At 46.9% G+C, this 17500-nt stretch overlaps 1 protein-coding gene across 1 annotated transcript in view; it reads right to left on the reverse strand.

Moving 5' to 3' along the window:
• gucy1a2 (guanylate cyclase 1, soluble, alpha 2) overlaps positions 1-17500 on the reverse strand; it is a 46657-nt gene that overhangs the window by 15925 nt on the left and 13232 nt on the right. Inside the window, exons 7-8 of the mRNA XM_048265014.1 lie at positions 2902-3387; positions 607-750 (exon numbers count right to left, since the gene is read on the reverse strand). Of these exons, the coding sequence (XP_048120971.1) occupies positions 607-750; positions 2902-3387 (630 nt within the window). The remainder of the gene's footprint in view (positions 1-606; positions 751-2901; positions 3388-17500) is intronic.

Here is a 17500-nt window from a genome sequence, read left to right on the forward strand (position 1 = left end):
AGATGCTCAATATATTTTACATTAACATGTCAACATGTTACCCCAGGCCTTCACTGACCAGTAGGCTAGCCAGAAAACGCCTCCATCAGTCTCGGTAGCCAGAAACCGCCTCCGCTCACCTCGATGGGATTGTAAATATTGACAAACCGCAGATGCTATAACTAAAGATCTATCCTTCTGCAGTATAGTGGTGTGAACATCAGACAAATGTATTTCTTAGAGAAGGCATGCTTAGCTAAGAATGCTTTGGAAACATAGCCTCAGGACCTGCAGCCCTACAATCTCTACATGGATGGAGCAACTTGAGAGATATGCTAGACCAGGGCATGCATTTGCAGAGATTTCATTAGCATAGATGTTTTATATACAGTATGTACTATGAGGCGGACATCCTGGGTCCTGCCAAGTATTTGATCCAACCATTTAGTAAACCAGCTCATCCTAATTAGCAGCCAGGTACATCAGATAATTAGTGATATACCTCCTGTGTTAAGTGCACAGGTAGAAAGAATATATGGCAGGACGTTTACTTTCAGGAACCGGGATGTTCGCCTCTGCATGTACTTCCCCAAGTGTCCCCAGTAGCCAGAAGATGGTTCTGCTCACCTTGATGGGGTTGCCGTCTGGTGTGAGCACCTCCTCCGACAGCTCCATCATCTTCAGAGCCATGAGCGCGATCGGCCGAGCATGGCTGTCACTCTTGCGATGGAGGCCGCCCGCCACACAGTAGGCATCACCTATTGTCTCAATCTGTGGAGACAGATGTGAGAGTTCAGAGGAGATAGACCCATATGAAGGCGTGGCCCAGCGGCGTAACTATCGGTAAGCAGGGTATGCAATCGCTTACGGCCCCGCAAAACTTTGACAGAAACAAATTAGCGGCCGGGCCCCCTTACAAATATTTTACCCGCGACCGAGCCTGTCACTGTAACACGCTCCTGCTCAATAGTGTACCTCTTTAAGAATGTCGCCTAAACACACACACACACACACACACACACACACACACATATATATATATATATATATTTTTATTATATATGTTGTAGTAATAATATTACTGCATATATATATATATATATATGCAGTAATATTATTACTACAATATATTTAATTACATTATTAAAACATATTTTAGAGATCATTAAAATACATTTTGTGGCCACTAGATCTGGAATGTCCAGTGTGGATGATATAAACCCATCAGTATAGTGTGATGGCATGTTTGTTAACAAGCATTGTATATCACCAAACACATAATGTATAATAGACACCCATTATCATAAATATGAATTGGACAACAAGAGACATATAAAACACCATTCAATTACTAACCTGCATGCATGGATAATGGAATAGATAAGGAAACACAAGCACATAAACCCACATTGCTTTGTAGGGATAGAGAAACAGATGACGTACAGTACTTATGATTAGATTATATGATTAGATTACGATAGATCACTTGACATTCTAACCTGTGGAATGATATCCAACAGAGGACAGAGGCACAAACACTACGCTCGCATACATACACACACACACACCAACACACACACACATGATTCTATATGTACATTCTGCTGTAAGTCCATCCAGGCGAAAGGTTAATGAGGGAAATTAGCTGCTAATCCGCGTGAAATGAGGGGCGCTGAGTAAGCACGTCAGCCAAATTACATCCAGCTATAACAGGACACACACAGGAGACGGGCACCTGGGTTTTGGGTGAGTGTGTGTAGGTGTGTTTGTCTGTGTGTGTGTGTGTGTTAGAGAGAGAGGGAGAAAGAAAAGGGAGGTGTGTGTGTGTGTGTGTGTGTGTGTGTGTGTGTGTGTGTGTGTGTGTGTGTGTGTGTTTTAGAGAGAGAGGGAGAAAGAAAAGGGAGGTGTGTGTGTGTGTGTGTGTGTGTGTGTGTGTGAGAAAGAGAAAGCCTTAAAGTGAGAGTGTGTGTGAGAGTGGGATAGAGGGGTAGGACGTTGCCCTATGTGGCATGTTCCTCTGTGCTGACTCAACTCTAGTCCATCCCCCCAATTCATACGGGCTGAGTGGTCTGTGTTAATGGCATCGCTGGCCAATGCACTAGAGTCACTTTGGCATGCCAGATTATTGACACACGCTTGTTAAGTGCGATTACCCTGCTCATTTGTCAGGCCGTATTTTTCCACCGCCCCAGGAAAACACGACCCCAACAAAAAAAAATAATAAAGTGCAGTGCTGTGCTGTGCTGTGCTGCAGCGATGACATGCTAAGGTACCAACACGCTAACACATTGATACTGGAGTCTGTGGCGTGAGGGGAGGGGATGTTATCATACTCCCAGACATGCACACACTCACATACAGTATACAGGGAATGCAGAAACATGCAGACTATTCATGGTGGTTTTCCATAATCACTCCCCATTTGTTCTCAGGAATATAAACATGCAAAAGATGCTCATTCAATGCATCTGTAGGATTTTGCATTTGCATGCAAATGCATCTATGTTTTTATGATGTGTAAACATGGGCATATGCGTTGGCATGTGGTATTTATTTGCCTATAGAAGCCATGTCCTAGTGAGCATTCAGTATCTCACACTCATAGTGAAAGCATAGGTGAAAAGCATTTGCTTTTTCATGTGGGTCAGAGCACATGTATTGTACTCTACACATACAAATTATATAATAAATTGTGTGTGTGTGTGTGTGTGTGTGTGTGTTTGGGGTGTGTGTGTGTGTGTGTGTGTGTGTGTCCAGGTTTCTGCTTCAACACACACGAGCTAACACGTTTACAGCCCATTAAGCAAATGCATGACACACATGATCACCTGTGTGTTTGTGCACATGTGTGTGCCCGTGTGTGTGTGTGTCTGTGCCCATGTGCGTGTACTTCTGTGCATGTGACACCCCCGCACGCCTCACCTTGTACACGTCCAGTATGCCGCACTGGTAGTCGAAGCGTGTGTACAGCTCGTTGAGCATGCTGATGACCTGCATGGGCGTGCACTGGGCGCACACGGCTGTGAAGCCCACGATGTCCGAGAAGAGCATGGTGACGTCGTCGAACTTCTTGGCCTGCACGGGCAGACCCTGCCACAGGCGCTGCGCCACGTCGCCCGGGAAGATGGAGTAGAGCAGGTCCACCGTCCGCCGCTTCTCCTCCTCCAGCGCCTGGTGCGTCCGCTCCAGGGTGGCCTTCAGCTTGTCCATGCGCTTCTTCAGGCCGTCCTGCGCCTTGGCCTGCTCGCCCACCAGGATGACGTCGCGCGTGGCGTCGTGGATGGGGATGTCGGACAAGTGCAGGCCGCGGCCCATCAGCTCCTCCAGCTTGTCCACGCGCGGCGAGCCCAGGAACATGAGCGAGCGCGACTCTGGCACGTGGATCATCTGACCCTTGATCTCCATTACCTGGGAAGGACAGACAGAGAGGGGACACTATTACAAGAGTTCTATCATTTTTTATTTACATTATCATTTTTTCATGTATCACATTTGCCATGCTTTACATATTGATTGATTTTTTTATCTTATCGTCAAAGCACCCTCTATTGCAATTTTGCATTATTAATAGAGCTTGACTGACTGACTGATTAATGAATTGAGTACATCATGTAATACATTATGGTGACAAAACAGCAGCCTGCTATTACATATAAGATTGTAAACTTCTTGAGCATCCTTAATGTCTATAATTGAAAGGTAGAGAAGGAGAGGAGGTTGTACTGTTAGATAGTGCATGACAATTAGTAGAGGTTCTAGAGAATGATTTGTGTGAACCAGGGGAGGCATAGAAGAAAAGTGATGATGAAAGGTTAGCTTGTAAGTGATAGAGGCCACATTTATCACCCAAAGCCACATTTCACAGTCAGATTTATTCAGCTCAAAGTCACTTTACCAAACCGGGCGGCGGCTGGTCAATGAGCCCATTCATTTTGTACGGTCGCTCAGGTTTGTGGGAGACAGAGCTAAATGACTTTCCAACTACTTCAATAGACCGCTAACAGAGACACAGAGAGCAGAGAAAGAGAGAGAGCTAACAATATAGATAACGGATGCGAGGGAGTGAGGAAAATCAAATAGAGACAGAGAGAGAGGCAGAAAGAGGTAAAGAATGTATTTCAAATGGGTAGCTCTGTGTGTGTGTGTGTGTGTGTGTGTGTGTGTGTGTGTGTGTGTGTGTGTGTGTGTGTGTGTGTGTGTGAGAGAGAGACACTGTGTGTGTGTGTGTGTCCGTGTGTGTGTGTGTGAGAGAGAGTGTGTGTGTGTCTGTCTGTGTGTGTACAGTATTTGTATGTGTGTGTATGTGTCTGTATGTGTGTGTGTGAGAGAGAGAGAGAGTGTGAGTGTGTGATAGTGTGTGAGTGTGTGTGCAAGAGAGAGAGAGGGATGAGTCTGCTTTCCGTGTGCCCATCTTTGTTGACATTCAGGCGGTTATGTCAAACAGATATTGGTGAGCACGCACGCATGCACAGACACACAGGCTGCCGCTCGCTTTGAGTCGGTCACTCATTTAGCAAATGCGTGCAGTCAGCCATGACTGTCTGGGTACTCCTGCACTCTCTTTCTCCCCATCTTTTACTCTCTCTCTCTCATTCTCTCTCTCTCTCTCTGAAAACAGAGGGCCCTGTGCGACAGCTGAAACCTTCCCCCACCTCTCTGCATCCTCCTTGCGTGTCACAGTTATAAACCTCCCCCTGCATCTGCAGTGCGCTCATGACAGGATTTCACACACGCTCTTGAACATTCACAAGCATATACAGAATAAACACACAAACATTCACTAGCTCACACACACATAAGAGTATGCACACAAACATGAACACACACACACAAACATACCAATGTCAACAGATGACAGCACACACAAATCCCAGCAACACATCCCCAGACACACACACACACACACACACACACACACACACACACACTGAGCACCTCCTGCTTCAGTCCTGCCGTTGGGGATCTATGCTCCTGTTGTGAAAATATACACACCCTTAAACACACTCTCCCACACACACGACTCTCCTGAAAAGCCAGACAGTTGTGTGTGTGCACAGAGCCAGATTCCCAGCACAGACACACACACACACACACACACACACACACACACACACACACACACACACACACACACACACACACACACACACACACACACACACACACACACACACACACTGCAGCTGGAGAAGGCTAGGAGGAGAGGGATCAAAAGAGCTGAAGCCTTGTAGTGCACTTTAATCCCCACTAACTACCTCTCTGGCTCTCTCACTTCTCTCTCTCTCTTTTCCTTAAATATTACTCCTCTTGTTCAAAGTACTGTACACACCTCATTCACCATTTTTGGACTCTTTTCTCAATCTATTGCTCCATCTCTTTTTATATCGCACACAATCTCTCTCTCAGAAGCTCTCTATTTGTCTCTCTCTCTCTGAGTGGGGGGAAGACTGTTTTCTCACGAATGCTTTTATTAGCCGTTGGTTGCTATGGTGGAATTCAAGGGCTTGCTTGTACACTCTCTCTAACCCCCTTTCTCATTCTGTCTACCTCAGTCTTTCTTTCTTTCTTTCTTTCTTTCTCCCTCTCTCTGCCTCTATCCATCTATCTCCCCTCTCTTTCTCTCTCTATCTCTCTTTCTCTTTCCTCCCCCTCCTCCTCCCCCCCCTCTAAGAGTGAGAGTTCTCTTCATTCTTGCAGGCAGGACTTGCAACATGTGTTTGCGTGGAGCAGGACTGTGAGTCTGGGGATTGGAAGTCAAAGATAAAGCAAACAGTCGCCTCATGCGTCTGAGAGCCTCCCAGTCTGTCTGAAGATCCACCATATGGGATGGACAGCCCATGTGTTCTCGCTGTCCCCTCTCTGCCGGTCCGTCTCGCTTTGGTCGTCTGCTTTCTGGCTGGTCTTTTCACCTGCTGTTCCCATTGTGTTAGTCTAATGCTGTCTCCTCGGTCTCCAATCCTCTTCTGGTTTTAACTCTGTGTCTCTTTTGCTCCATTTGTATCTTTCTTTTTCATCTTTCTGTTTCTTTCTTTTTTATCTTTCTTTTATTTTTCAACATCAACTCTTTCGCTCCCTTTCTGTTGTTTCACTGAGATACATATGAGAATGATGGTGTAAAACAAACAACAACAAAAAAAAAAAAAGTAATGGGAAAAGAAAAATCATGAAACAGAAACATTGCACTGAAATGCTTTCTCACACTGATGTTCACACAGATGAAGATGCGGATCAGGATATCAACAGCCCGTGCTCTGGTGTGTGGAAGACCATGAGAGAAACGGGGCGGAGAGGGCATGTCCTTCTCCTTCACTGCCCCTCCACCTCTGCTGGGCCATCAACCGTATCCGTGTGTGTGTGTGTGTGTGTGTGTGTGTGTGTGTGCCCTTGAGTAGAAATGTGTGTGTGCCCTTGAGTAGAAATGTGTGTGTGCCCTTGAGTAGAAATGTGTGTGCATGCGTGCATGTACGTCAATGTGCTCTACTGCAGGGGGTCCTCTGCCCCACCTGGGGGAGACGACTACAAAGAGTGGCAGAGAAAAATAGGGGGGAGGGTGTCTGGCTGGCGAGTTAGCTAGGTTAGGGGCAATAAAAACAGGTGTGTGTGTGTGTGTGTGTGTGTGTGTGTGTGTGTGTGGTGTGTTTGTGTGTGTGTAAGGGGGGAGGGGGGGGGGATACAGAAGGCTAGGCTAACCCTGCTAGCTCAGGAGTCTGGCCTCCAGTAGGCCTGTTTTCACAAGCTGTTGTCACAAAAAATTATTCCGCCTCGGAACAAGCCAGAGCCGCACAGCCCAATGGATTATTTATAGAATCTCCTTCTAGATCTGCATAATGCATACAACCTACATCTCCGCAGTTAGAGGAGCGGGGGGTGGGAGCGAGAGTGCACGCACGCATTCGCACACACACACACACCTCTACAGCTCTGCCAAAGAGAAAGAGAGCAAAGAAAGGGAGAGACAGAAAATACACAGCACAGCACAGACACCTCAGTGGTTATGCCTTGTACTTTCTGTCTCTCTCTCTCTCTCTAACACACACACGCACATACACACATACACACATACACACACACACACAAAACACACACACACACACACACACACACACACACACACACAAACCTCAATCTACAGCTCTGTAGCTATGCCAGCCAGGGCATGAGAGCACACACATCAACACACTCAGTGAGCAAACAGCAGAACACATACACACACACAGACACACACACAGACACACAGAGAGACACACATACACAAACACACACACACACACACACACACACACACACACACACACACAAACAGACACACACAAACACACACACACACAGACACATACAGAGACACGCACAAAGAGAGAGAGAGACAAACAGACACACACACACACACACACACACACACGAACGAACATGCCCTCTCACACAGATGCAGTTCTGAGGCCAAATGTGCCTGAGATATGGGAGCATCTGTTTTACGCTGTGCTAACATGGGAGAGCAAGCCCCAGAGAAAGAAGGAGAGAGAGAGAGAGAGAGAGTAACACAAATACACACACACACACACACACACACACACACACACACACAAGTCCGAGTGTGACACAATGCAGCACAGAGCAGTGCAGCACTGCGTGCATAGCACATCTCCATGGAAACGTGATTACCGACATGACTGTTCGGCACACACCTCTCCATGCAAGGATTGGCACATGGCAAGTGGACACACACACACACACACACACACACACACACACACACACACACTTATGCATTCAGGGATTGGTTTTTTTAGGTACAGAGAGCCGAAGCTATCAAACATGACAATTACAGAGCAGCACAGAATTGGAGAAAGCGCAGTGAGAGATGGAGAGATGGATAGAAAACACACAATCAGGGCAAACAGCACATAAAATATGTGCTGACTGGTGAGGTGCCCACACGAACACACACACACACACACACACACACACAAACACTCTCTCTCTCTCTCACAGACACACACAAATATCTAGAACAGAAGGGTTACACAGCTACAGCAAACACTGTGTGTGTGCAGACCAGAAAAGAGCTTTGTGTATATTTCTCTTGCTACGACACACACACACACACACACACACACACACACACACACACACACACACACACACACACACACACACACACACACACACACAGGCACTCAGTCATACTCACACATGCACAAAGCAAATTACACTTGAACCATGTTCTCTCCTCTCTTTACTTGCACACTAAAAACATTAGCACAAACTCAAGCTTCACATCAGCACAGCAAAGGCAGCATTTTCCTTACACACACACACACACACACACACACACACTCAGGCCATAAAGGTGGCAATCCACTCCAAGTCATCCCTACGAGACACAAACACACTTATATAACAGCCAGCTAAAAACCAGCAGCCTATTAATATATAATCAGCCATGAGCTCAAAGACATATGCCGCCGTCGGTCCTGGAGTTGGGCCGACGCGGGCCTTGGAGCACAGCCTATGATTTGTTAATGGCTTCGAGCAAGGCTGCGGACACACTGCTGGGGTTTCGCCCTGTGCCAACACAACAGCACTAGAGACAGAGCTGTAAAATGGAGAAAGAGAGAGGGAGGGAGGGAGGGAGGGAGGGAGTGGAAAGATGGAGGAGGAAGAAGTTGAGGATGAGAAGATGAGAGAGGATGAGGGTAGGAAGAAGCTGTGGCTGTGGAAAGGGTGATGATTTGAAAGAGGTGAAGGAGACGAGGGCTGTCAGAAAGAAATGAAAGAGAAGAGAAATAAATAAAGAAAGAGAGAGAGAGAGAGAGGATGACGGGGCAGAGAAATAGAGAGGAAGGAAAGAGGGGCCACTCTGCTACAAAGCCTGCATGTAAACAGCCAGTCTCATTACCATGTAGAAGCGGCAAAGCCTCAGAGCACAAGTCAACAACTGACTCACTCACCTCAACACACACACACACACACACACACAGTCAGTCACACAAGGCCCCAGAAAAGAAGACAAGACGCATTTCCATATAAAACAAAAAAAAGTGAGTGGCCATGTCCATTAGTGAGAGTGAGTGAGAGTGCCTCCCAAATGCCATGAAAGGAGTCCTGACCCCTGTGCATTAGCACTACTGAAGGGGTGCACCACCCTCACCCACGCCTCTTACACAGCACCTGGAGGAGGCTCCCTGGCCCGGGTCCCCCAGCCTTGCAGTGGACCCTCCTCCTGGTCACAACCAGCCAGCCTGTCCAGGCTGAAGACCTGAGCCGTGATGGGGAGAGAGGAGACTCGGGAGACAAAATCAGGACAAACATTGGGGTAGGCAGGGCAGCCTAATTATGACAATTACACGGCAGTTTGCAGAACTTCTGTCTTAATCTTTTTAATTGGCATTAACTCTGGGGCCAGAGAGACTGAGCTGAGGAAGGAGGGGTTTGGGTTTGGGTTTGGGAGATCGGTGAGCTCCCATTTGCAGAACATCTTCACTCTCACTGACTTCACTAAAGAATGCTTTTATTCAACACAGCTGACACTGCTGATGGGAGAAGTGCGTGTGTGTGTGTGTGTGTGTGTGTGTGTGTGTGTGTGTGTGCAGTAATCTAATACTGAGGATGGCAGCCCAAACTGATTGTATACAGTGAACAGTATACTGTACACTGTGAATAAAACAAATATTTTCAGCCAAAAGCCAAGCTATAAATAACAGGGCAGACCTGAGGACCAATCGTTTTACATAAACGGATTCATCTGGCATTTAACATCGGCAACCTTCGGGGCAACACACACATTTTTTTCAGACGTTGCGGCTGAGATCTCCGACTGGCCCATGGTGGCCATGGTGGCGTGTTTGTCCACTAAATGAATAAATGTAAATGTATGATTTATGTGACCTGTTTAGTCCCTCAGCTGCGCTGGCTGTTGAGCGAGCGAGTGGCGGCTCACATTTTTTTAAAAATGAAATAGAAACAGGACGGCAGGCACCGCCGTTTTACATGACAAGGACACGAAAGGCAGAACAAACTGCTTTCAGCAGCACGTCGGGGAGGATATCTTTGATCTTCAGTCCACCCTACTGAAATCATAAAACATAAGAGAGAGAGAGAGAGAGAGAGAGAGAGAAGAGGTGCACACAGAGGAGCACACAGAGAAAGACATGGAGAGTGAAAGAAAAGATAGTGTGAAAGAGAGTGAAACAGAGAGAAAGTTAATGAATGAGGGTAATATATCTATCTATATATATACAGCTCTGGAAAAAATGAAGACGGTTGCCGGGTGACTTTCAAATGAGTTGACGGTCATATTCGAAATTAAGAGACCACTGTAAATTTGAATATGACTTTGAACTCCAAGTCCATAGGCGTCCCTGTGCACAAGCCTTTAGTGATACAGGTGCAGTTGAGGCAGGTAAGTAGGCCTATAATCCAAAAGTGAAAGATCAAAGTCACTGCACAGTGATCACTATCACATACCAAATAAAAAAGTTTGCTCCAAATAAAAAACCTATGACTGTCAACTCATTCGAATGTCACTTAGCAACCGCAGGATAACATCAGAAAAATATGCAGTGGTCTCTTAATTTTTTCCAGACCTGTATATAGAGAGAGACAGATCATAAAACATAAGAGAGAGAGAGAGAGGACTGTAAGAGAGAGAGAGAGAGAGAGAGAGAGAGAGAGAGAGAGAGGTTGATTGCTTATAAAAGAGGAGTTCTTTTCCTATTCCGTCTGTGGTATGGCCTGCAGCTTAAGCTCCAGGCTCACTACTGTGACAAATCCATTGTGTGGCACCATATTGATTCCCCTGTCAAAGACACAAATGCCACGTCAATATCTATGCATTTATGTGTGAGTTTGGGTGTGTGTGTGTATGAATGCGAGAGAAAGAGAGAGAGGAGAGAGAGAGAGAGAGAGAGAGAGAGAGAGAGAGAGAGAGAGATCCAGCCTTAAGCCCCGGTGAAGCAAATCCTGAAATAAATAGGGAGCTCTGGTCTCTTGTGTTACTCGGGGCATAGAGTCATGATATAGTTATCTGGCTTATAGCGATGCATTTTCTACAAATCCGCCTATTGTCCCCCTACACTCACACAGTCATATGAGACACTGGCCTGTAGCTACTGTCAGGGTCTCTGTGTATATTTATCCTGTGTGGTGCATATAATACAAATGTGAACAATAACCCTGAGGACTGTGTCTGTGTGGTGTATGTGTGTGTGTGTGTGTGTGTGTGTGCCCAAGTCCCGCAACTGTCCATCTCTCTCCCTCCTGACACCCTCTCCTCTGAGGCCCTCAGCCCTCTGTTAAGCAGCTATAGCATGCAAGAATGCAGATCTCTACAGTACTGTCACTAATGTCTTTGTCTAGTTTTAGTGCTATGCAATTGTATTTATGTGGAAGAAAGAGAGCTTGAGAGTGTGTGTGTGTCCATGTGTGTGTGTCTGTGTGTGTGTGTGTGTGTGTGTGTGTGTCCGTGTTCGTGTGTGTGTGTGTGTGTGTGTGTGTGTGTGTGTGTGTGTGTGTGTGTGTGTGAATAGTTTATCCGTTTCTTGTGCACATTTACCATCATATGCCCATTAACTGAACTATGTTCTGCAACAAACTATTATTTATTTCTAATTCCATGTTTAACTGTCTGTATACAGTAAGTCTACTACATGGTAATTCACAATATATACCCCAACTCATTCCTACACAGTTGATGTTCCTCTGAATAAAGCAAGGTGAGAGGATGCATGAAGAGGAGAAGGCTGCAGTTCATTATGCATGAACTGGAACACTGGGAGGCCCAGAGGAGGGACTCTGTGCAGTGAGTGTGCAGACAGCAGCCCTGCCATTTCACCTTTATCCTGGGAGACCTGGGAGAGCCCCCACACCCCCTCCACCATCCCCCAAACCACCTCCACCATCCCTCCATCCCCCTCCACCATCCCTCCATCCTCCTCCACCATCCCTCCATCCTCCTCCACCATCCCTCCATCCCCCTCCACCATCCCTCCATCCTCCTCCACCATACCTCCATCCTCCTCCAGCCTCTCTCTCCCATCTGCCTGCCTGCCTGCCTGCCTGACTCCGGCTGCTGGGGTGGTGGGGTGGTGTTTGGGCTGGTGGGGGCGAGGGGTGAGGGGTGAGGGGGTGCTCCGACGCCCCTCTGGGGAGAGCGAGGGGGGCAGGCTGGGGTTCAAACAGCAGGCCCCCGCATCTCTGCCCTGTCGTCTCCACTCACTGCCCTTTCTGCTGAAAAATGTCAGCCTCCATCCTTCCCTCCCCTTCCCTCCTGTCCTCCCTCTTTCTCCTCTCTCTCTCTCTCTTTCTCTCTCTCTTGCCCAGGGAGGTAAAAGTAAGCGCTGCGGGGGCCTTCCTTCCACAACACTGCCTTCACGTTACACACACAGCCGCGCTCCACACCACAGCGCAAACTCCAGCACTCTCAATGAACTCTGCACTGCACACCGCATCCTGATTGACTCCGATAATGCACACTTCACCATCACTTCAGTATGTAAAACACAATCATGTACACAGAACAGTCACTGGGTATCTCAGTATTGCTATTCCTGGGGGCCATGGCTGTATTCTAAAAAAAAAAATTGACACTGTTTGATGTTTAAAATAACCATAGAGGTCTCACTTAGCATGAATATAACACACCTCTGATAGATGGCATACAGCTCTGACAAAAGCAAGTCTCCTCTCTCTCTCACACTCACTCCTCACACACGTACACTGCTCACACACCCCATACCCCCCCTTCATATACACACACACACGCACACACAGACACACACACACACACACACAAGCTACATTTCTCATATTGCAGTGTCATGACCACTATCACCCTCAAACACTCTGACCGTTGCTCCAAGTACAGTGTGTCATAAATCACTGCGGAATCTCACTTTCACCAAAAAGCGGGTGTTTGACAGAGGGCAATCACACAGCCGCTGGCCTTAATGGGACTTTTGGTGCGACGTACGTGTGTCCAGCGACTGTGAGCGATGCGTCACGCGGATCAGTGGCGAGCGGTTTGTCTTAGCAGAGCGGCCGCGTCGGCGGAATGGCCTCATGCGCCATTCCAGGGCCATCCGTCTCGGGAGAGGAGTGATTTAACAGAGACGGCCTCATGAATCAGGGAGGGGAAGGGAGGGAGAAGGGGGGGGCATCCATCAGCTGTCAGCGCCGCCCGACCAGACAGGAGACGAGCGCAGGGATTGGGAGATAACTTGGGAGCTGTGTTTGTGTGTGTGTTTATGTGTGTGCGTGTGCGTGTGCGTGTGTGTGTGTGTGTGTTGAGATCATGGCAGCTGACATTTGCACCAGAGCTTCTCACACCTCATCAGAAGCTGTCCACTGTCCATCATCAACCTTTAAAGCTGTCTAATCACCTCTGGCATGGGCATGTCTGTGCATTTATAGCAGATAATTCTGTGCGGGCATGAAGTCAGACACAAAGTGTGTGTGTGTGTGTGTGTGTGTGTGTGTGTGTGTGTGTGTGTGTGTGTGTGTGTGTGTGTGGGGTGTGTGTGGGTGGGTGTAGGAGATCATAGGCTACAATTTAAATGGACATTTTTAAACACTATTTTCCTTTTGTTTCTGACGAGCAAACTCCACTACAGTAAAGGCGCATAATCGTTCGTCTCTCTCGCCCTATTCAGTTCAGTCCAGAGATTCCCAATTGTCTAATAATAAACATAAATAGTTACTTCTCTATCTATAGTTTTTGAACCAGCCTTTTCTCCTTTGTGTTGGTCTGAGCAATGGTGTTAAGATGCAATCACTTGTTCATATATTTATTCATTTCACATTTTTACAACATCCCACCAATAGGCTGCATAGCCTTGACACATACAAGGACAAATTTAACTCGAGGGGCCGATTCGACTTTCGAATCTCCACAAATACAATAACGACTCGCATCATTTGCACTATTTAGGCTACATCGGAATTGACGTCTACAGTGCTATGGGTCAATTTGCTTGCAACTACAACAAAACATCTCTCTTTAGAAAGGGACAACCTATTGAGCTGAAGAATGACCACTTGAAAGACCACTGATGCGTAGCATTCAATAATATCCACAAACTCTCAAATGTGCATTAAAAACGTATCCCTCAGTAGGCTAGATCTGTAGGCTAGGCTGAATGTGCTCAAAACAATGCAACACAACCGTGTTCAGAGCAGGATGAGGACAACCTGAGGTTGTGTGTTACATTCAACATTTTCTATCACATCACAAAGTAGCCAAGAGAATGATGGCAATAATAATAATGGCCTACTACTACTACTACTACTACTACTACTACTAATAATAATAATAATAATAATAATGTATAGAACAATAATAATAAAATAATAATAAATATCAATAAATATAGTTGCTAGCGACAATGAACGGGGTCCAATCATTTTTAGAGCATGGGAATACTGGGTGTTTGGGCATTAAGATTACACTGTAGAATTGTGGAAAATCTGAGGAAGAACTGAAATCGCAGAATATATGTACGTACCGATATATGTACTGTAGGTACCGGTAATGGCTAAGCTTCCCATTTGGCCTGGTAGATCTCAGGACACTGTCAACTTTAAAAGTAGATCTTGGTCTTACTCATAAGCCAAAGGAGAATGGCATTATTAAAATATACCTGGAAGTCAGCCGTCTCTACCGAAAAGTCCAACCTGCCACTGATCCACAGCAGTGTTGGTTCATCACACACTCACTTGGACCACACAGCAGACTCTATTCCCTTGTGTCATGCCCTTTAAAACAAACATAAATAAACATTGATTTTCCACCACAACATTAATACAAACAGATGCCTCCCTCTACACACACACTCTCTCCCACACACTGACAAACACCCGCGTCACCCCTCCAGCAGTGAACCGCAGTCTCTGACGTCCACAAACATCAGCTTGACAGAGACTACTGGGCTTGTTATCTCTCTCTCTCTCTCTCTCTCTCTCTCTCTCTTTCTCTCTCTCTTCTCTAAGAGTTTCTCTCTCTTTTCTTTTTTCCACATTTTTTTCTTTGTTCCCGTTAACTCTGACGGGCTCTACCTGGGCTTGGGGCGTCGCTGTCTCCTCCGCTGACTCATAGCGGAGGTGACGGGCGGCTGTTACCCAGTGGCCGCTGCGACGATGACAACTCATCAGAGAAAACTGGCCTCGGCGCTGCCGGTCTTACGTAAAGCGAGAGCTGGCGCTCAGCTTTCTCGGAGGTGGGGTGACGCGGCATTGTGTGGCGTGGCAAGGGGTGAGGTGGCGTGGACTTGGCATGGCTGAGCTGAATGCTCACACCTGCATTGCTATTATGCCAGGCAGCTAGCAAGAACCTGAACGCCCATTGCATCAACACCAGTAGCCATAGTAACTGTTCTTTCTCTCTCGCTCTCTCTCTCTCTCATTCTCTTTCTGTGCCTCAAACTCTTGCTCACTGTGAGAGTGACAGAAAAATGCTATCGTCCTGGCAGAAAGCAGTACAGTGAAAGAATCACTGTGTGTGTGTGTGTGTGTGTGTGTGTGTGTGTGTGTGTGTGTGTGTGTGTGTGTGTGTGTGTGTGTGTGTGCATGTGTGTTACGTGTTTCATCAACTAGTCATCTAGTCAACTACTCAACCAGGTGACTATTAAAATCACTAGTCGGTGCTGTAGGTAGCAGTCAACTAGTCGTGGACAAAATGGCTGAAAGCTAAATGGGTACAGTGACAGCCCTAACCCTAACCCTAACGTGCAATGTGTGTGTGTGTGTGTGTGTGTGTGTGTGTGTGTGTGTGTGTGTGTGTGTGTGTGTGTGTGTGTGTGAGAGAGAGAGAGAGAGGGAGTGTGTGAGTGAGAGTGGAATGTGATGGAGTGCACACAGGAATAAAATGTGGCAGGGGAATCTTGTACCTGTACAGTGACAGAATAAAAAATAGAGGCACTCCACTCTCATTGTACTCATTGTACTCCAAAACAAGAGGAAAGCTGGGAAACACCTGCCTGCTTGCCACCTGTGTGTGTGTGTGAGAGAGAGAGAGAGAGAGAGAGAGAGAGGAGAGGGGCTAGAGACAGTCTGTGTGTGTAATGTAAATTTGTGTGTGTGTGTGTCTACAGTATACAGTATAATACAGGGTGTGGGACAACCTCACTTTTGAGAATGCAGTCCATAGCACACCTCTCTCTCTCTCTCTCTCTCTCAGTGGCAGGGCCATTAAGAGGCCCTGTGGAGGGGTATTGAGGCTGCACCTCTCTGGGATGAGAGAGAGAGTGCACACACACACATACACACACACACACACACACACACACAGACACTCGGTCGCACGAGCATTCGCCTCTCCAGATGCTCAACGCTCCAACGCAGCTCAACAGTCCCTGTCTAAAAATTCAGCCGACTGCACCTTGCCAGGCTGCGAGCAGGCAGGGAGAAGGCAAAAAAATCCCCCGACAGAGCCGTTTTGCAGTTTTCAGCAGCCCGCAAGCCCACTGCCAGGGGAAGATTACACGCCACACAAAAGCGGCCCCCATGTCATGCTGCTGAGGCAGAACAGGGTCACCGGTAATCAAATCCGAAACGGAATACTTTTAAAAAAATATCACAAACAACACGGGGCCCGGGGTGCACTCCAGGATGGGAGAGCACAACGCATCAGCCAGATGGCAAGCCTGTGTGTATTAATCCAATGATACTCGCCATACTCCCTTCTTTCATCAAAGAGATGGATGGACAGATGAATGGAGAGATGGATGAATGGATGGATGGATGGATGGAGGGATTGATAGATGGGGGCTGGACAGAGGTATCTGGTTGTCAGTTCACTCACGAAGGAGGAGGAGTAGAGTGGAGGGAGGGGATATCCCAGCACAAGCTGTATCTCTTTTCCAGGCATTTTGTAATCATCTGGCCAGATTAGTAAACTAAGCCAGGGTATTTGTTTTAGTTTGTCAACAGCCTCCAGCGATGCCATCCGTGTCCAATTAGGCCACACACACACACACAGACAGACACACACACACACACACACACACACACACACACACACATCCTTGAATGTTTAATACAACACAGAAGAGTTGCAAAATCCTTATGTTAGCATGTGCACTAAGCTCTCATGACAGAGAGACTAAGAGAGGACTGAGGACGAAACTACAGTAAGTCGGGATTGAAATATAAAACAATTCTTAACAAAAACACTGTCACTTCATCTGCAGGCAAAGGTCACCTCTGTTACATCTGTCGCTTATCACAAGAGCGCATTGGCGTGACACAGAAAAAGCATCAATATCAAACTGCTTCACGATCCTCCACATCAGATTGTGCCAGTAGCCAACGATAACTCGCTCTCTGTGTCACACAGCGACCTTGAAGCAAAACACACTCACTAGCAGCCTCGGAGCGCACACGTGACACCCCAAACAAAAGCCGAGCTCAGTCATTTAACACACATCACACGCATACTCCAATCATGGTCCATCTATATGATAAACACTAAGAGCACTGCTGTGTGGGAATGCAACAATAAACTAGTGCACAGCAATATATTATATAAATA

This window comes from Alosa alosa, chromosome 15, assembly GCF_017589495.1.
Source record: "Alosa alosa isolate M-15738 ecotype Scorff River chromosome 15, AALO_Geno_1.1, whole genome shotgun sequence".
NCBI lineage: Eukaryota > Metazoa > Chordata > Actinopteri > Clupeiformes > Clupeidae > Alosa > Alosa alosa.